Source organism: Streptopelia decaocto (genome assembly GCF_964273445.1).
Source record: "Streptopelia decaocto genome assembly, chromosome: 7".
NCBI classification, from domain to species: domain Eukaryota; kingdom Metazoa; phylum Chordata; class Aves; order Columbiformes; family Columbidae; genus Streptopelia; species Streptopelia decaocto.
In genome coordinates, this window is record NC_138661.1 from 47747258 (window position 1) to 47767756 (window position 20499).

At 46.4% G+C, this 20499-nt stretch overlaps 1 protein-coding gene across 1 annotated transcript; it reads right to left on the minus strand.

Annotated features, from left to right (window-relative positions):
* Nucleotides 1-9704: 9704 nt before the first annotated feature.
* FJX1 (four-jointed box kinase 1) lies at nucleotides 9705-12876 on the minus strand. The gene has a single exon (XM_082058306.1). The coding sequence runs from the start codon at nucleotides 11967-11969 to the stop codon at nucleotides 10683-10685; it is 1287 nt and encodes a 428-aa protein (XP_081914432.1). The 5' UTR covers nucleotides 11970-12876; the 3' UTR covers nucleotides 9705-10682.
* Nucleotides 12877-20499: the final 7623 nt, after the last annotated feature.

The following is a 20499-nucleotide window of genomic DNA, read 5'->3' on the forward strand; positions in this document are numbered from 1 at the left end:
CGTCCCCACTTGTGTCACCTGTGCCTGGGAGCTTAGGTGTGACTTTGGAGATCCCCCAGTAGACAGGTAACTCAAATAAAACTTGCTTTTTGCAAATGCATTCGTGGCCTCTGGCTCTTCTTGCGACGTGCCTGCATATGTGTAAACACTGGCCTTCAAGGCACATGTCCAACTCTATAAGAAATATGAGATTGACAAAGATGTTACATTAAATACAGGCTATAACCATGTTACAGATTTGTTTTACTTGTAATTATGACCCTGAAGCTTGTAATTAGAATCCCAGGACTGCATTGCATTACATTTACTTTACTATGAAGCCTGCCTGGCAACGTCGGGAGACAAGATGAGCTCTGCAATGTGGTTGTGCTGCTCCTGCAGGGGCAGAGGCATGGGAGAAGCCAAGCAGCAGGAGTGAGCTTTCTGCCAGTTCTCAGTGGCAGCATGGGAAGCCTGAGCCACTGGCTGCCAGCTCAGGGAAAGCAAGTCTCTAAGGGGCCATGAACAAGGGCCACTCCTGCCCATGGCAGATGGTGAAGGCTCCTGCTCTCCCACAGCATCAAGAGCATGTCTGAAGTGAGTGCATACTGCTGCCCACACAGCATGACTAGCAGAAGAAAACCTGTGCCCAAGTCTTGGCACTTTGGCGCAAGGTTTGCCTTAGCTTACCTCCACCTTCAATGCAATAGTGGCCTTGCTTTCCTGCTAAGTTAGGTGTTCTGACTCTGCCAGCACCATGCAACATGCCCTTGGCTTCACAATTCCTGTTTTCCTTTCTGTAACACAATGGCAATAAAAGACTCACTACAAGAACATTGTGATGCCTAACTCATCTTTGTAAAGTGCTCTGAAACCATCATGAAAGGCTCTGCATAAGTCCAAAGCATGAGTGTACATCTACAATATTGCCCCAGTATTTATTGTACTGCTACCTCTGAACGGTCTGTGTCATTAAGTATGAGCATTATTATTTATTATCTACCAATGTTATATCTCAGCTTCTTGGCAGTTATACAGAGACGCTGTAAACGCTTATCTTATATTTGCCCTTTCCCAATGATTTCAGGACGATGTATACACATCTGAAATGTTAGAAGCAAAAATTCTGTCATTTCTAATGCACAAAAGGCTGTATCTGGCACACCTATATTTTTCAGCTATTACGGAAACTGAGAACTGAAATGTTAGTGAGCCTTGTGAGTAATTCGTATCAGGCAGGATAATTTTTAAAGTGAATACACTTTCCTTTTTGAAAAGAAATTGTCTTGATGACTGTGAACAGACTGATAGTTTCTGGAACTGATAGAAATGGATGGATGTTATTAAATTGACAGCAAACTGAAAATCACAATGAAGAAAGCACTTATTTGCATTTCATCATAGAATAGCATGTCATGTTCCTTACCACCCTAGCTGGTGTTTCTGGGGCACTATGTGTAAGTACAGGTAGGTCTCCCCAGCCCAAAGCAGTAAAGAGGAGGTAGCATGTCCCATGAGGTGGGCAGACTAATCTGTGTATGGTATAATGTGTACCATCATGTGTGAATATTAGTGATGTCTGAGAACTTGCTGCAAAGTGTGAACAGAAGCAAAAATTATCTAGATGGTAAAGAAAATGAGTTGAGCAGTTTGAATAGGGTGAGTGGTCAATATACTCAAGTTCCCCTTCCAGAGGTGGCATTTGCTCATTACCACAGCACTCAAATGTGCCAAGGTGTCACAAATAAGGATTTAAGCATTTTAAGTGCCATTGGAACAGACAAGTTCACCGGAGTATGTTCCTTCCTGCTGGCTGGACTCTGCTGCATCTCTTGTGGAAGCAGCCATCCGACTCCCATGTTGTGGTGCTGCCCTGTCCCAGCCTTCCCATCAGCAGGGACTGTGAACCTTGGTTGAGCAGCACTCAGCTGTAGCCTCATCTTGAGGGACACCTCTCCCTGCTTTCTGACAGATCCTTCTGCTTTTGCTCCCGAGCTTCGAGGTCGAACCCTGTGTCTGAAGACCAGCCTTAGCTGCTGAAGTACTTAGAATGATTCTGGCAGGGAGAAGCACCAAGTCTGGAGCAAGGCAATAGCTTTCATTAGCAAATATAAAGAATTTTTTTTTTTTTTTTTTTTTGCTACTTGGTGTCTGCTAGAAATCATGTGTTGGGTTTTCCACTTGAGTCAGGCAGGAGCTGTGCCTGCCCTGGCTCCTTGCCCCAAGCACAGCCAGTGACATAGCACGTGTGGCCCTATAACTATGGGGCTGGCTGTGTTTGAGGCCAGCTGGAGCGCATAGCCATGGCACAGTGCTCATGGCAGACAGTGACTGCTCTTGGAAGAACCTGGCTCCATCTCCTGCACCAGCTGCTACTCTGCCAACATGGATTACACTCACATCAATGGGGCTAGCACAGATCTTGCAGTTTCATAAGGCCACCTGTTTTGAACCTATCTAAACACACTTTATGTTGTTCTGTGACTTACACATGTTTCCAAATAAAGGGGTGGGAGGTGAAGGAAGAGGGAGATGGTTGCACTGGTGCTGATCTTGGGGGTTTTCTTCTCCCAGGGCCAAACAAAGCCTCTCTGACACTTGCACTCATCAGTGTCCCAATTCATATCAACTGCTGACACTGCATTTGCATCCATGATCTACATGCTAACCCAAACTGTCCGTACCTTCACAAAGCATCAGTACATCACCCATGAAGCAACCAGTCTTAGATCAGTATGTAACCTGTCTGTCCTATGCCTCTTTGATCAGAGACAGCTTTCCTGGTGTCACCAAAAGCACTGTTAAGACAGGTGGGATTGCTGTGCTGTTTTATAGGAAATAGACGTTGCCACATGAAACAGTCATCTGCTCTCCCTTTGGCATAAAGGAGCTAAACCTGACAGTTTGAAAGAAGAAAAAGATGTAGCCTGTCTTGTTAGGATTCACAATGAAAAAGTCCTAAATATTATCTCTTACAAAATATATGAAGAAATAATTTTAATTACTCTATGGGAACAGCTTAATTTCAAGGTGTTGTAGAGTCTACAGTACAGTTACTGCAGTGCCCTGATTGCATTGGAGAGGTCTAGAAATGTAACTGTATGGAGACCCATTATTTACAAAAAGTGCCTAATTTCTGTGCCTTGAGTAGGAGGGGCAAAATACAAGTAAAATAACTATCTAGACTATTCACTGACAACTAAATTACGTTTCTAATTTCATTTTAATCATCTGAAGCACTAATAAAGACATAAGGAAGGGAAATGGTTTCATTTTCTTCTTAAAGGAGACTTAACCTAGGAGCATCTGTATCAGCTCCAACCACTCATCTTCAGAAAGTCAGTCAGTTCATCAGCTTCATAATAAATGACAAATCGGTAATAAAACTGCCAGTCATCAGTTGCCGTCCTTCATTCTACAGCTGACAGGCACCTGAAGAGCCTGGTTAGCAGCTCTTTTGCACTGGCTTGGATGGAGGGATAAATGACTGCACTGGGGTTTATAATCTAAAATTTCTGGTGCTTCAGGCTCTGTCACTGCACAGCATCCCACGTAGTGTGCTGTGCTGGTCCCCAGGCTGTTTCCTTCCCCCTTTGCACTGTGCCATGCTGTTGGGAAAGGAATGACTCAATGCTATCTACTAACCACTTTAATGAGCCTTGAAAGTAATATAGCTGGATTCAGTGTGACATTCCCAGTTTAAACTTCTTTCTTATTTGCTGCTACTTTCAATAAAATCCTACAGATTATTGTTTTTATGAGCCAGAAGATGACTGCCTCATTTTTTGCATAACTTGAAATATTCCTTGATAGAGGCACAGTCATCCTGACTCTCACTGCAAGCTTTGGTTAGCTGGGATTCTTCTGGCTCTTTTAGTAAAGAAAGGAGCAAGAGCACCACTGTCACTCCCCCTTGTCATTTATGAAAGCAGAATGAAAGGTATCTTAAATAACTCTCATCATGGATATAGCCATCATCAGTATTTGCATCCAAATGGCAGGCAAATTCTTGCTCTTAGCCCTGCAGGGCTGTAAATCAGAAAAAAAAATTTAGCCTGTTACTTGCATTTAACAAATTGCAAACAGAGAGTCTACGTTTGATCTCTGGTGGCTATCAAACCAGGAATATCTCTACTGAGCAGTTGACTTGCTAGGTAGCTGGTGTGAAGGGAAATAATGCCATTAATAGCCTCCAGATCCTTGCATCCAGGTTCATCCATAATGTATGGCACCTGACTTGCACTGCACTGTTAAAAAATAACTCTGTCAGATGAGCAAATCCTGTGTGCATCTAACAAAGGAAAGGAAACCATTATTTTTCCTTAGCTTGAACATACCAAAAGGCATTTAAAACTTTGGGGATCATTAAAGTGACCCAGCTACACTAAATTGACTAACTGCAGTTACTTAAACAAAAAAATTAGTGAGCAGACTCCTAGCTTGTGTACAAGAAATTATGTACAGATTAAAAAAATTAAAACTAGCAGCTTTAAACCATAGTTTATTAATGCCCTTTCCTCCACAGCAAGACACAAAAAAGAAACCGGCAAGACAGGTGCATTAAAAAATTATGACTCCTCTAAATGAAACATACAATATGCAGAAATACACCCCTCTTCTTTTGTGCTGGAGTTGGAGATACTGATACAAAACGTGTTTGTTCCTTACCTCGTTACCAGGTTGCATTTGTGTGTACTTGAGGTAAGTATCTGTCTGTCCTCAAACAAGGAATTTTTTAAGATCCTAGCTATGAGGGAGAAGGCTTTTGGCAGAAGAGGGAGCTTAAAGAAGGGGTAGTTGGTTGGGGCTGGAATGGATTGAATTAAATATTGAGGGCAGTGACAATTATCGAACACACACAATGTTATGCAGGCTGAAATCCATCAGGTAACAAAAACATTTAATGACAAGTTTTGAAAATAAGCCTGTGCTTTCAAGATCACAAATTGTCAGTAGTCTACACAGGGGAAGGACAGGCCCCCTGTACTCAAGTGCCAAAAGCCTCATGGTACACACATTTTTCTCCTTGTTCTGTGACACTGGCTACCTAGAAAAGACCCATTTCAGAGGCTGTGGCTGGAGACCTGTCACTGAAGGTGGAGAAAGGGGTCGTAGGGGACACACTGCCTTTGCACTCATGCAATTTCCTCGAAAGATGTTTGCCGTTTGCCACCCTCAAGGATTCAACAGCTTCTTGGTCCTCTTCTGCAGGGCCTTCCCCTCCATTCCCGTGTCTTTCTACACCATGAATGGTGCACATGTTAATTCACTGAACACGTCCCATTGCTGCAGACATACTTTTAAGTGCCTCAAAATCTATTTCTTTTTTGGAACTTTCATGCCTTTGACTACTTGTTTCAAATCTTGTTCTGCTGGCTTGACACCAAGGACTGGCTTGGCACTGTGTGACACTTAAAAAAGGTCAGACAACAGAGGGTAGACAAGCATGATGATCTACCAGTACATGTAACAGTGCAATTTAAATCTGCCTGTATTAATTGTATTACAATATGCTGTAACTTATTCTTCTTCCAGCTTGCATTCTGCTTGTATCTCATCTGAAATTCTCATACCTCTGTTTCCCTGCCTGGAACAGGAACTGGAATGGTCTGGGTCTTCCGGATATCTGCTCAATTTTCCTGCGTTGGCAGTAGCTGCATTTTCCAGTCTTCCCTTGGATTTCTTCCCTTGCAGAAATGGTCTGAGTGCCACATGCACAAAAACCCACAAGAAGTGGTTGAATAACAGGATCACTCATAACCAGCCAGTGCAATTGCAGAATCAGATCCTCTTTGTCATCCAATTGCTGTCATTCATTCTCCAATAATCCAGTTGGTACTCTTTTCCTTGAGTGCAGTGCTGGCTTGCTTTCAGATGGGATAATTCTTCTTCCTTTGTCTGCAGAGTTCCTTTCACACCTGCACAAAGCAGCAATTCCGATCCATGTGGGCCTGTATGGGTGCTTCTTTCCCATAAGCTCATCCTACACCTCCACCTGGAGTAGGCAATAGAAAGCCACAGCACAAGAGGGGGTTAAGACATTACAGGTATAACACCTTGTTCCTGCCCCATATGCAAAGTACACTGAGTTAAACACTCCCTGAGGGTGGGATTGATAATGTTTGTTAAAACACCAGTTGATTCACAACAAAATCCTCTTTGCAGACACAAATCACCAGGTGGGGAAATAACTTCTGCTCAGATGAGTGCACATTACTTCAGTGGGAGAGCTACATTAGCACCCAAGACAGCAAAGCAAAAGGTTTTCTAGGTCATTGAGAGTCGCAGCAGTTGTGTGGGTGCCTAGCAGGCACTGCTTAGTGTAGGCCAGCCCAATCTCACTGGAGCTTTGTTGCGCCACCTTCAACACAGGGAGTGCATCTCTGAAGGAGTGATTGAATTTTATGCTGTGGTTGCAAAGCAGGAATAACATGCAAAACGGGATTAAGTCTTAATATGATCTCATATCCAAGCTAGTCCTGGACCACCAAGTAACATCAGTGAGAAAATTCTAAGCATTATTACCATTAAAAAAAATGCATCAAACTTCAAAAGGAAAACATGGTTGGTTTGTGGGTACAAAAACTATGCTGGTGATGCCAAGAACATGCTATATGCCCAGTAAGTCAAAGCATAACTAACCATATTTTTGCTGTCTTTCACTGGGCCTGTGTTATTTCCAGAATCTTTAAAGAGCCTGACGTGGCCTTAGATGGTCAACTTGGATCTATCCTCAGGGCAGTTGCTTTTGCGTGAAAGGAGAGAGGACTCTCTCCCAAACAGCAAGGGAAAGTCTCAAAGGGAAACCCACAATTAAAATAAACACACATTGGAAATTACTCCAAATGCAAGCAAATAAAAACAAAGGAGGTTTGTGCTGCGAATACAAGTCTTCCTTTTTACACTAAGTGGAAAGTCCACTGAGTTCACCCACGTTCTGCTGTCCAGAGCTCCCTGGGGTGCAGCAGCCACTGCAAACACAACTTTGATACCCCATAGGCAGTTCTTGGAAACTGTGAACTCGTTCCTCATTTCACACTACTAGGGCTTGAAGGTAACATCCTAGTCACTATAAACTCAAGCTGGGAGTAGTGTGCCCTATACACTTTCTCAGATGATTCCAATGAAAGAAAAAATCTGGGGGAGGCATTCTGAATTTAATCAGGGAAACATACAGAAATATGGAACTGAACAAAGTGCATTCAAATTACAAAATCCTCTAAACACTTTTTCCTGTTTTGTTTTGTGGTGTTTGTTGTTGTTGTTGTTGTTGTTGTTTTCTGAAGCTAGTATTATCAGTTAAGCACATGAGTTCCCACAGAGCTGAAAAGCAGACCTCTTGGTTCACTTCTGGGACAAAAAGCATGCTGCCAACCCCACCCATCCTTTTCAATTCTCTTCTCAGATCTGTTCAACAGTCCACATTGGACGGAGACATGAGTGCAGCCAACATGTAAACACATACTTCACTGATAACCTGTGAAAAGGGGTGGGAAGTTAGGTGCATACTAGAAGTGTTCTGCTGAGTGAGACCTAAAGCACTACAGCCCCACTGTGATACAAGTTACACAGCCAGTTCCTCAAGCCTCAGTTAAGTGCTGCTGAGCTGCCAGCAATGCACAGGAAAACCTTCTTACTCGTCACTTCCAGGTCCTAAAGTCTTCTTGTTCTCAAATAAGCAATGGTCTTGCTTGCCTGTCCAATTACTTTAGCTGAAAGGGGACTCCACTGGAAGAAAGCAGTTAGAGAAGCGCTGTTGAAACTATACTACAAAAAGTTTTGCAGAGTTTCACCCATTGGTTCTCCTGGAAGACAGTCAAACATTCGACAGCATTTACAGCTAAAATGGCATGCAAAGTGTATACCAGATCACTAATTTACAATGAACTCTTTACCTTAAAGAAATCACATAGAAGGTAAGTTTTCCTTAATGTGATAATTCAAAGCTTTGTCCAGCACAGAAGCAGATGATCTCCACCAGAAGAACAAAAGAAGTGAAATATCATAATCCATTCTCCATCTTCTTTGAATAAACACATTTCCCAGCAGGGCACAGATGCTCTAGCACAGCACCTCTAGTTTCACATCAATCTACAACTACACCATTTTTGAACACGCAACCTAGGTAGTTACCAGTCACCAAATAGAAAAGCATGTTTCTTCTTGAAAGGTGTAATTATCTAGGCTCTGGCCCTAAAGACACTGCAAAGGAGATTTATTTCCATTAGCCATCAAAAACAAAGTTGTGCCATACTTATAGAAATATTTAAACAGAAATTAAACTTTAGAAGTTTGTGGCACAGCAGTTTACTCTTCACAGTGGTTTAAAATTTATGCCAGCAGTTTATTGTTTAAATGTATTTTCATTAGATGAATGCAACAGAGCTGCTGCATTCAAGTTACAAAGCAACACTAAGGGAGAATTAAGAATTACTCAGTTAAATCATGTATTATCATGTAAATGGCAAAGGAATGTCACATGGGATTCTATGCATTGTACACAGAGAGAAATGCGGTGAACTATTAATATGAATTCAATAGAGAGCCTTGTCAGTTAAACAGTTGAATGAAAGCTATTCTTGAAGGCTGCTGGGACATTTTAAAATAAATACTTATACACACAGTTGCAATATCTACTTTAGCTAACTAATCAACCATTAATTTTAAGTTGTTAGTAAAGCTGTCATCTTGTCCTATTAAAAAAAAAAAATCCAAACACTGTAGTGGCCAAAGAAAATTGTCTTTATGTGAAGTTTAATCTAAATAAATATTAGCAGATGCAAGAAGTCCTGCAGGTATGAATACATGGCTCTGAGTTCAGGGGAAGTTTAGTGTTTGACATACTGAAGACAGCACCTACTTGCATAGCAGCCACTGAGCAGGTTGCTGCCTTCATCAAGATGTGCCTGTTCAGATGTAGAAGGGATTATGCTGTTGTTTGATTATATCAGGATATATAGTGGCATTTGCAGTTTAAAGGGGATTAGTTTGACCTTTATCCTTATTTTGGCTGTATTTTGAGTCACAAGTTTGGTAGGAAAAAACCTACCAATTATTTTAGTAAGATTGAAAAGCTTTCCTGTTCTTCAATTCTGCCTCAACCTCTGTTTCAAAGATAACCAAAATGGGAAGAGAGAGCTGAGAACCAGCATAAACACCCAGTGGAAGTAACTGCCACCTCCAGGGATGTTCTTGGTACAGTAACACTTGACGTAACCTGTATTAAGAGGTTGGTACCCAGTCCCAGCACCCAGAGAAGCTGACGGCAGCTAAGCCCACACCATCTAGATCAGTAAGCTAAACCTAACTGCTTCAGTTTTCTCAGTGCTAGTCAAGGTTTGCTTTAAAAAACACACAAAAGTGTATTCAGCTGAAGTATTCAATAGGCACATTATTTTAGCCACTCAAAGAACTTTTGCCCTTCTAGTGACAAAACAGCTAGGAAAGAGAGAGAAAAGGGTATCATTTGAAAGCTTAACTCTACCCCTCCTTTCCTCAGAGGGAACGAGTAAAAGTTTGTTCAGTTCAGTGCAGTGAGAAGTTGGAAAGACTTGGTCTCTGTTGTCCATTAGGGAAGACCAAGCAGATGCATGCTGCCCTATCAAACCGTATGCAAACATTCGGGCAAAGGCAGCAAACTGTTAACACGCTTTACTGAAATGTCAGTTTCTGTAGTATGTTACAGAAAAGCTTACAAACATATAGAATGTACATAAAAGGCAGACTTTTTAAAATAAAAAAGTCCTCTTTCATAAAAAATTTAAAAGTCAAAGTAAAGTGCATGAAACAGTTTTTTCTTCACTTTAACTGTTGTATCCAAGTCTTAGCACATAGCAATGTTTTTAAAAGCCGGGACATCCTCTTGCGTCGCTCATTAGTCAGCTACTTTACTGGTCAGATGAAACAGCTATAGTGATGACTACAAATGCTTTAAGAACCAAAACAGTTTAACCCGCTGCATCCACAAAAAAAGACTAAGAGCTAACAGAGTATGGGTTTCCTGTACACTTCCCTATCAACAAGATTTAACAATCACTAGAAAGGTTCACTCTTGTTAGAGAAAATCAGTAAGGAACAAGCTTCATGAATAGGGAGGATAGGCTAGTTAGGGGCTCCCCTATTGTGCAATCAGTTATTGGTCTATGAATATCAACATTCATACTTAAATATGCTATTGCAAAAGGAATAACATATAAGGAAATGTTTCCACCTGCCTCCTTTGGAAGGAAGAGGTAGCTGACCCCAGTCCAGACAAAACCAACTGCTTTCCTACAGGGTCTCTTATGAGGGTGAGTGCACCAACAGAACTGAGGAAAGCACTCAAGATGCCAAATCCTCTAATTTTTTCAAGCTCTAGAACCAAAACCCCGGAGTGGAACTCGGCAATAGTTACACCGATCACACTCTGCATCTCCAGGGATCTTGACAAACTCTAATTAAATTGCTCCTCTCTACAGACCCGGCAGGCTGGTAGCCTGCTATTACCTGCACCTGAGCGTGAGCATCCGCTCCTGGCGGCCGCACCCTCCCCCCATCCCCGGCAGTCGTGGCGGTTACAGGGCACCGAGCACCGAGGTGGCGGGCCGGGCCCACCCTAGCCTTCGGCGGCCACCGGGGTAAGTCCCCCTCCCTCGGAGGAGAGAAAAAACGGGACACTGCGGGCAACAGGCTCTCGCCGCCACCCTCCGCCCGCCCCGGGGCCGTCAGAGCACGGTGGCCTGTGCCCGGCAGTGGGCGATGTGACGGTGCACGAAGTCGACGCGGGCCTGCAGCAGCTCGGCCTGCCGCTCCGAGAGGAAGCCGAGGCGCGCCCAGAGCGGCTCCCGCGTCCGGTAGCGGCGGCGCAGCTCGGCGGCGGCGCTGCGGCGACGGTGCAGCTCAGCGACGCGCCGCGCCGTGCCCTCGCGGAAGACGCAGATGGAGCGGAGCAGTGACTCGTTGTACGGGTCCCACATGGCGAGGAGGCGGTAGCCGTGCACCAGCCCCGCCTCATTGTCCATGAAGACGAGCCCGCCATCAGGGGCGCGGAGCAGGTTGCTGGTGGCGCGGCCCATCACCCTTGGGTCCCACTGCAGGCTGAAGAAGTTGCTGACCAGACGGTCGAAGTTGGCCGTCAGATAATCGAAAAGGATCAGATCGCTCCACTGCACCAGCTCCACTAGCTGCGACGGCGGCAGGACGCCCAGCTCCCCCGCCGACAGCGGCTGCAGCCACCGGCCGGCGCCTGCTTCGGCTCCCCAGGGCGCAGGGGCCACAACGGCAGTAAGGTTGTCCACCCAGCGGGTCAGGCTGACCACGGAACCCTCGACCCAGTGCGATCCGCGCAGCTCCTCCCGCACTGGCTCCCACTGCTGCCCGCGGGCCTCCACGAGGGCGAGGGCCATGGGCGGCAGCCGCTCCTGTATGCCCAGCACCCCGGCCAGGTGGTACGAGAGCGCCTCGCCCTGGATCTGCTCCGGGTTGATGCCGTAGCGGACGCAGGCGCGACTCCCGTCCGACAGCCGTGCCAACCGGTTGGAGCTGCGCCCGCAGCCGCCCCGCTCCAGCGAGGCCACACGGGCGGCACGCGCGGCCGACAGCCATGCCACCGCCTCCTCCTCCGCGAAGCCCGGCGGCACTTGCTCCTCCAGCTCACGGCTCCAGAAGATGCCCCGCTCCACCGGAGAGGCCGCGTCAGCTGGCGGCTGCGAGCCGGACGCAGCGAACCGCCGTTCGCCGCCCTGTTCCTCCTGGCCCGCCGCCGGTAGCGCCAGCAGCGCCCGGAAAGTTTTCTGCCCACCGCCGCCGGGCTCGCCCCGCGCCGCCGAGGAGCGCCCCCAGCCCCACCGCCCGGGGGGTAGCCCCGCGGGCGAGCGCGGCTCTAGATCCAGCTCCCGCTGAGTCGCCGCTTCCCGCCGCAGCAGCACCGTCCACAGCGCCGGCAGTGCGGCCAGCAGCAGCAGCCCCAGCACGGGTAGGGAGCCCGGCGCGGCCCGTTTCGCTCTCTTCATCCTCCTGCCGCTTCACGCCGCTGCCGCGGGACACAGCGGCACCGCAGCCCCGCCGCTCGGCCGCTCGACGCGGCGCTGGCGCATGGCGCCGGATCCGGCCGGGCCGGACCAGACCAGATCCTGGGGGAACAACAGCTGCAGCAGACGATGCCCCCACAGACCTACGCTTATGTGCCCAGCTCCAGCAGCACCCGAGAGGCACAGGCAACCCGCACCACGTGGGGGAGCCAGGGGGGAGGGCGGGCCTGGCCCGCCCCGCCCCCTCTTCCCGCGTGGCCCTGCGCTTAAAGTGACGACGTCCCTAGTGGCGGTGATGGCGGGGTGTTCCGTCTTGGCGTGGAAGCGTGGGGAGTGCCGTGGGGCCGGCGCTGGACGGCGGGGATGGAGAGCGCTGCAGCGGAGGCGCTCGGCTGCGCCACTTCCTCCTCCCCGCTGCATGCAGCACAAAGGAGCCTGCACAGCGAGAAAGAGGGAGGGGAGCGGAAGGAGGCGCGCGCGCCGGTGTAGTCGCCCCCTGTGCCGGTCCACGGGCTCCACCGGAGCCCCCGGGCGCGGTCGCGCCGCCTCCTGCCCACGACCACCACGGCAGGGTCGCGCCGCGGTCACCGGCGGATTGGTGACCCCTCTGCTCTCCACCCGGCGCTGGGGGCAGGGAGCGGGGCCCGGAGCCGGCAGCTGCTTGCACAAGAGGGTCGCCTGAAAGACAGGCGGCACTCCAGGACCAAGCCGGGATGCCGCGACTTGATGCTGAGAATCCCTGCCGGGCAGGGCTGTCGCTGACCATGGGCAGGGCGCGGTCGTAAGACACCACAGAGCGCCACCTCCTCCGCCGCTTTCTCCCGCTTCGGCGGCGGCATGGGACAGCTGTTGCGGGGCCCGTGTGTACCAAGGGGAGCGCTGTCGGCGTCCTTGCACACCAATGTGTGCAGCCAGCTACACCCATCAGGTGCGTCACGGCGTGTGCGGTGCGGACTAGATTTTCCTGGTATTTTAATCCTCCGAGAGAAAGTTTCAAGTTTGCGAAGTTTCAAGCCCCACCCCAAGGGATTTCGTGCCCAAGGGTGCCACAGCCAGCACTTTTCTACAAGTTTTGTCTCTTTGAGGACGTTAGGGTGTATACTGGAAGATTAGAGGAGTACCTGTTTCTGTCTCTCATTTCCAGCTTCCTGCCTTTCCAAGGCAGGGAGGCTTAGCTCTGCACTTTCTGTATTTTACTGGAGACTTCTCCTAGGAAAGACATGTTTGTGAGCCGAATTAAAACCTCTCCCTTCTTCAATCAGTGCCATGGCTGTCCTCCAGAGTAGTTATTTGAGTTGGATCAGAGAAGAAAATCCAGCACATACAGACTCTTAAAACATCATAGAAAAAAAATCCAACCACTCCACAGTCTTCCAGGTTGAATTGAATGCAATTTATTTTAATATAAGAAAAAAGGAATTATCTCTTTGATAGGATTCTGTTACAAACCATTTGAACTCTCCTAATCCACCCTAACAACTTAAAAAAAAAAAAAAAAGAACCTGAATTAATTGGCTTTTCCCTCAAATTCCCCTTTAAACTGGGACTTCGCAGTCTTCCTAGGGAAGCTCTGGCTGTGAGATAAAATGCCTTAAGTCCACCTTGCCTCCAGCGCGCCCTGCGGCATCGCAGAGTTTGCGGACGGCAGCGTTTCTCTTGCGGTCACACCGTGGAGGGCGGCCCCGAGCCCGCATATTGGGAAAGGAGCAAAGCGAGCCCTTCTCGCTCCCGTGGGGAGCCGAGCGGTCGTGTCGTACCAGCTCCTCCTGCCGGTCACGCCGCCGCGCTGCAGCCGCCGCTGCTTGTCACTGACCAGACCGTCCAGACAGTCGGGCCCTGGAGGGCCCAGGCCGAGGAGACCGACTTGCAGGAAGCCATTTAGTGAAGGGCTCACTCCTGGGTGGAGGGGTCTCATGGCGAGAAATAGGAGTGCCAGGCACGGAAAGGACAAGCCAGCGCATGTAGAAAATTGCGGCTGATGCTTTTTCTAACAGCAAGACCTCACACCTAACTGTGACTATTTTAACTGGGACCATTAGTGCTCTTGGGTCTCTCATGCACAAAGGGACTTGCTGAAATCATGAGAAATAGTAATCATCCTGGCTTCCCTAAGTGCAATAGAAGCTATAATTCTTCTTGTTACCTGTGAATTCAGTTCTCATGTTATTCTGACCCTGAGGCCTTACTACCAGATGATGCTTTACACTTTCATCCTTTGAAACCACATGAGCTACATGGTGAACACCAGGTGTGTGACTTGGAACTGGTGATTGCTATAATTCATGGTGACCAATAAGAACAGTACCGTTAGACTAAGCAGGAGGCTTTTATCCAACAGGAGGCTGAATATTTTTACCAACGAAATGGCACAGAATTATCTCTGTTCTCTGTCATTTTCCAGTTTGAAATAGCTTTAAGAAAACTCGCAGCTTCTTGGGAAAGGACTGAAAGTAGAAAGTGAGTTTTATTGCATGCATAGGTTGAACATGTATTTTGATTTAAGTGAATTATTTGCATTTCTTTCAGGATGAATTCTAGTGCGTATCCAACTGCCAGTGCCTACACTAGGAAGTCCCACTTGGAGAAGTACCATTATCATGAATAAGGACATTACATTTCTTCTAATTAAGGTGAGCATAAGCTCCAAGTTATGCATGAGATTCATTTCAATTACAGCTTGCCTCTTGTAAGCTAAGCAGTTAATCAATGGGCTATACTGTGACTACACCCTTAAATCAATAGCTGGGCAAACACCATTTTCGTGAAATACTCTGCCTCTGACTACATTATCTGGAAAAAGAACAAGCCAGAGTTTTGCTGAGCCACCCCACTGGCTTAGTCCTGCTTATAAGCTGGAATATTTTTAAAACCAGATGACTGGTAGAGGGCTAAACATCAGCCAAGCTGATGTGCTCTTCAATTTACAGCATGTTAAACATTCCTGAAACTGTGATCACTGATATGTTTGGGTCAATCAGATGTCTTGTTACTGCTTTTTTCATTGCAATGAGCAGCTTGCAGATAAAGGAAATACAGTCTCCAAGCTTCTCAGCCCTATACTGAAGAAGGGAGAGATGATCACTGTCCAGACCCAGAATCTGAGCATGTAAAAATATAACAAAATAATTTCTGGTTTCCTTGCTTTGTTTCTTATATTAACTTGATATTAGCAGCCTGACAAAGCTAGGCTCATAGAATACCTAGCTGCTAGTGTTTCACACTGATTTTAGCCAAGTGAAGGCCTTGTTCTCCTCATTCCCCTCCTGACCCCCAGTACACAGCTTCCTGGTGATGTGGGGTAGTTGTAATTTCAGGCAGCAGTGATTCCTCCCATCAAAGGTAGAAGAAATGGGGACTGAATAGAGATTTCAAGATTTCTTCCCTGCAGTGAAAGTTATTTCATACTCAAGTCAAAAGCCAAACTCTAATGGGCTTTCACAGGGTTTGGATTACAGGAAAGCAGATGGAGACTTTACTATTCTGGACACAGCTTGCCTGTGCTGGACATGAAGAGCCCTGCCTCTGCTAACAATCTGTGCTGGGCAAAGAAGGCTGGCAAAACAGGTGCAGAGCAAGGCTCCGTTTGCACCAGAGCCCAAAACTATCAACAGCTCCAAAGTGCTCTCTGGGTCAGGAGAGAGTATCCTCTTATGACTGGAGCTGCAGCTGCCAGAGGGGATGCAGCTGCAGCCCACTGCTGGACGACAACAGCCATGTGTAGGCACTCTCTGGCTCAGGGAAGTTCTAGCCTGTGGTAGCATTGCATATCTTCATCTGATATTCTCTCACAGCTCAAAGCTTCGGTACAACCCCTCAACCCCAAGTTACAGAGACATTGGCATGGAAGTTATTTTCCAGCAAAAACCTTTTTGGACTACCAAGATTAGCCCCTCCAAATCCTTCCCAGGCTCATGGAAATTTCTCTCCCTTCACTGAGTGCTGACACTTTCTCTTCATCACTGGTTTGGATGTATACCCAATGCCAGATCTAACCTCAACAACAAGTTACTGAGTATAGTGACTGCCACATTAACCTCATCAGGGCTGTGAGCTCTTTCCCTGGAAACTGCAGTGGGACAGCTTGAGCTCTTGCTTTGTGGTGATCTCTCTCAATAGCACAACACATCAAGTCCTTCATTTACTCTGAATTGTGGTTCCGGATCCTGGGTGGGGTCGCAATAGGGGCTTTTTACTCCAGTCCAGCATAATTTTTCTAGATTTCACTCTCCTAAAACTTTGTATACAGCTTGTTCCCACTCTGAGTACTTCAGCTCTATCTGCACTCTTCCTTCTTTATCCATCAGGTTACCAAACACCTCTGTTTCTATCCAGCATTTCCCCAGCTGTCCCTAAGCAGCTTGTTCCCAGCCCTATTTAGTAGGTTGGTTTGGCTTCTGGCAGTGAGCTGGTGCCAGTGAGCTCTCAAACTAGTGATAGCCATTTTTAATGGAACCACCTGGGATTGCTGTCAGGAGAGGAGCACTGAGCACATGGTGCAATGTGCTTGCACTGGTGGAACTGGGGTCTGCCCTGAGGATGTGAAAGCCGCTGCATACAGGCCGTAGCAAAATTATGCCCCTGCTTCCTCAGTGCTGCATGTCCCTCCACACTTTTTTTGTTTTGAGCTACTGGATCAGTGAAAATGTGGGCCTCAGGAGCCATCCATCAAGGCAGGATCAGCTCTCCATATCCCAGTAACCTAGACTGCCTGGTTCACAGCACTCCTGCTGATCACAGGGTCTTCCTGATGCAGCCTGCCTGGTGCCAGCTTACTTAGTGAGAGTGTTTTACGCTGTCCTTCTGCACTACCTGAACCTGCAGCCTCCTGGAGGAAGTGCAGCCCCTGCATAGAGCCCTTTGTCCATGTGATCTGTGTGTCTCAATTCTTTCCTTCGCAAGGAAGTTATTTGGACTAGCTGGCTAGTGGAAAAGAGTTGTGCTTGCAAACCTGTCTTGTACAGATGCAGGGTTACCATCAAAACAATGCTACTGCTAATACAGCATGTTTCTCTTGGGGAATGGTGTGAATTTTGGAATACACTACTGGCAGAAAGTTAGTGTGCAAAAATGTTATGTGCTTACTGTCACTACAAGTTATTTCCACACTATAGGAGAGCTTTGTACAAATATATGAGCAACGCCCATGTATATGCCTGACTATGGCTCTGTCAAGGTGGATTTGTATTTCACAACCAAAAAAAGCACTCCTCATGATGAGATATTCTGGCAACCAAAGGGCCGGATTTACAACTGGTTGTGACTGAGGGAAGGCTGAAGTTAAAGTATTCTGCATTTCATAGCAGCGAGGTGAACATTAGAGACCTTGACCTGCAAGTGATTTCTGGAAGTATTTACAAACTTGTCTCCACCTAGAATAGAGAAATCTGGAACCTTTTCTATTGCCTTGACTCCATAGTTGATTTTGCAGAAAAACTCTGAGACAGAGGGACTCTACAAAGATTTTATTTTTTTTGAATACTGAAGCACCATGTAGAACATGAAGATAGGCAATTTCTGTACATAGAATGGATCCTATCTCCCCTGTACTCTGAGACTCTCTGTTTTTAACATCTGTGACTCTCTGCTTTTAATATCAAAGCAATAAATGAGTAAGTGCTTGAGGTCTTGTACCTGGCTCTTGAAAATAATCGTAAGACTTGTCAGGTGCCTGATGATGCTCAGTTAGGGAAATTGTTCTCATTCCTATTAAAGGTGATCTGCAAAGATGGAAAGAAATTTGTCCTGATGTTCTCAGGACCTCTGACAAGCAAAGTCTGCAGAACAGTCATGAAAGAAATATATTGAAATTCTAGGTCAGCAACATCCATTATACAAATACAACCCAGCCTCTCCAGACAGCTGATTCAGCTGGGAGGATTTTCCAAATAAGCAACATCAAGCATGATGACCTTGGTTTTCATGACTTGGAGTGAAATCCTTGGCTGATCTGAAATGGCAAAGCTGCAGAGTGGTGAGCAGCTCACCGAAACTTGCAGCATCCATATTAGAACAGTTCTGGGAAGTCACTGCTTCCTGCTCACCCTGAAATACAGTCCATTCTGGAGGGAAACACAGTAACCATTTGTGTCCATTACTTTTTCTTTTTTTTTTCTTTTTTTTTTTTTTTTTTTTTTTTGTTTTGTTTTCTTTTTTTTTTTTTAGGCCATGAAGTAAAGTGGTTGCAGACACGTCTTCAAATGAAACTGCTGAGGTGACTTAGGGAGCCAAAAGGTAATTATCACATGAGAGGATAAATAATGCAATTGCTGAGGTGACTTAGGGAACCAAAAGGTAATTATCACATGAGAGGATAAATAATGCAATTGCTGAGGTGACTTAGGGAACCAAAAGGTAATTATCACATGAGAGGATAAATAATGCATTGGGTACTAGTCTCTGCTTCCAAGTAGGGTTTCCTGAAGGGTCAGATACCATGGCCTACAATATTCATGTCACATATATTAATAGCTTTTCTCTTTTCCTTCCTGTGGCTGCCAGAATATGAGAGTGAAGAATATTGTTCAATACAGTCCACAGTAATTCCAGGCACCTGCCATGGTACAGATAACAGAAATACAGCATAACAGAAAACAGAAGGGAAAACCAAACTCAGTGTCTTTCCAGAAAAGAGAAGGTCAAAGCACCTTGATAATATCCCATAGACCTTCATTCCTTCTGACCTATCTTGCAAATCCAAGAAATTGTACTTGAAGATGTATCTATGACTGGGAAAGATACTGCCTTTAGGTAGAGACTCTCCATCATCTCCTTGTAAGCTGAGCCAGGGGTTAAATACCCTCTACTATTAAAAATATCCTCACTTTAATGTGTTCTCCAGGCACATATACTGTCCTGTGATGGGCCCAGTTAAAAACTGAGATGGACCAGACTTGACTAGAAAAATAATGCCAGGCTAAAGGCAGAGTTAGTATTGTTACAGTAAGAAAAATAATGGTCATAAAATTTGGCTTCTACTGCAAAAACACACCCAGAACACATCTTAAGCTTTTCAGCAATTCCTAACAAAGTGCAGCTTTTGAACTGCCAGTGAAACTGTTCTAATTAGTCTTAAGGTAAAAAGCCCAGCTGTGCCCGTGGAAAGGCAGCTGTTCAGTTCTCTCTAAATGAAGCAGAGAAAAGGACCAGCTTAAGTAGCAAAACTACTCTACAGGCCCCTAATATCTTCTCTCCATTGTGTTGCCTTGAGAGGCTGCTGGATTCTTTCAAAGGACAGAGGAGCCCCTTCAGTTGCCCACAATGCTGGAAGGGGAAGACACAGAAGAAAGAAATACATGAATTCAATGGACCTTTGCTTTTCTCCCCCTAGTCCCTCCCCTCCTTAAAGGCGTCCTCTGCCTCTGCATGAAACTGAGAGGTGAGGTACTGAGAAATGGGAAGCAGTGTACCTGTCTCTTTCCTTTCGGCCATGGGTCCTGCTAGAGAAGGTCATCTTTGCACTGTGCCTGCATGGTTCATGGTTTCTCAGCTCTGCCCATCTCTTACCCATACCAGGTGCACCAGGGAGTCTGTAGTTTGCTCACACAGGCATCCTTGGCCTGACAGTCACTTAGCGCTGTACAATAGCATGCTGAACCAGCAGCATACACATCAGCATATGTAGCACCCCATGCGCTCCAGGATGTGACCTCTAGCCACATATGGGGAGCAAGTGTATTACTGAGGACAGGTATGGTCCCATCTCAGGTGACAGTATAGTCTTTTGCATCAGGCCACACTGAGGCTCTCTCCTTACTTGTAGGGGCTCTTCATTGCTCCACATTCTCTAGGGTTTTGTTTTGTTCAATTTCAAGTGACTCACATGATGAGATTTCCAACCCTCCTAGCTCTTTCCAGCAGATGTCTCTTCTGGGAGCATTGGCTGTTGCTGCAATTCCTATTGTAACAGCTTTTCTACACATTCCAGCTGTTGGGATCAAGATATTGACTGATACTCTCAGTCTTCACTGAAGAAAATAGAGTCTGCCTTGTATGTAAGGACAGCCAAATTGTCTGAAGGCAAGGCAGCTGAGCCTGGATGTGATCTAGCTGCATTAGTCAAGCCCTCTGTCTGAGCTCGGAAGCCCTGGGTTCAGCCTGTTAGCACAGGAAAGGTGCCACACTTTCCTGACTAGCCTAAATTAAGACTCAAGTGGACTTATTAGTTTGGGTGTCTGCAACTGCAGTGACCTCTACACCATGGTCTGCTCTGCAGTGGAGTTATTCTCTGTCAGGAGCCTTCCCACTGGTGGGGTGAGAAGCAGGAAACAAAAGACACATCTGAGTCACAAAGAAAGTGTCCTAGTTTTGAAGGTCCCAGCCCATGATTTTTCAGTGTTTGGGGTTGGTGACCTTGTGAAGTTGCCCTGCTGTGCACTCCACATCTTAATGTGACCCATTTAAATTTCTAATCCTTATTAAACACAGTGTTAACATTCAATAAATATCTTATTGATTGCTTATTTACTCATCTGCTATTTAACTAGCGTTCTCTTAAGGAATGACTAAATAGTCA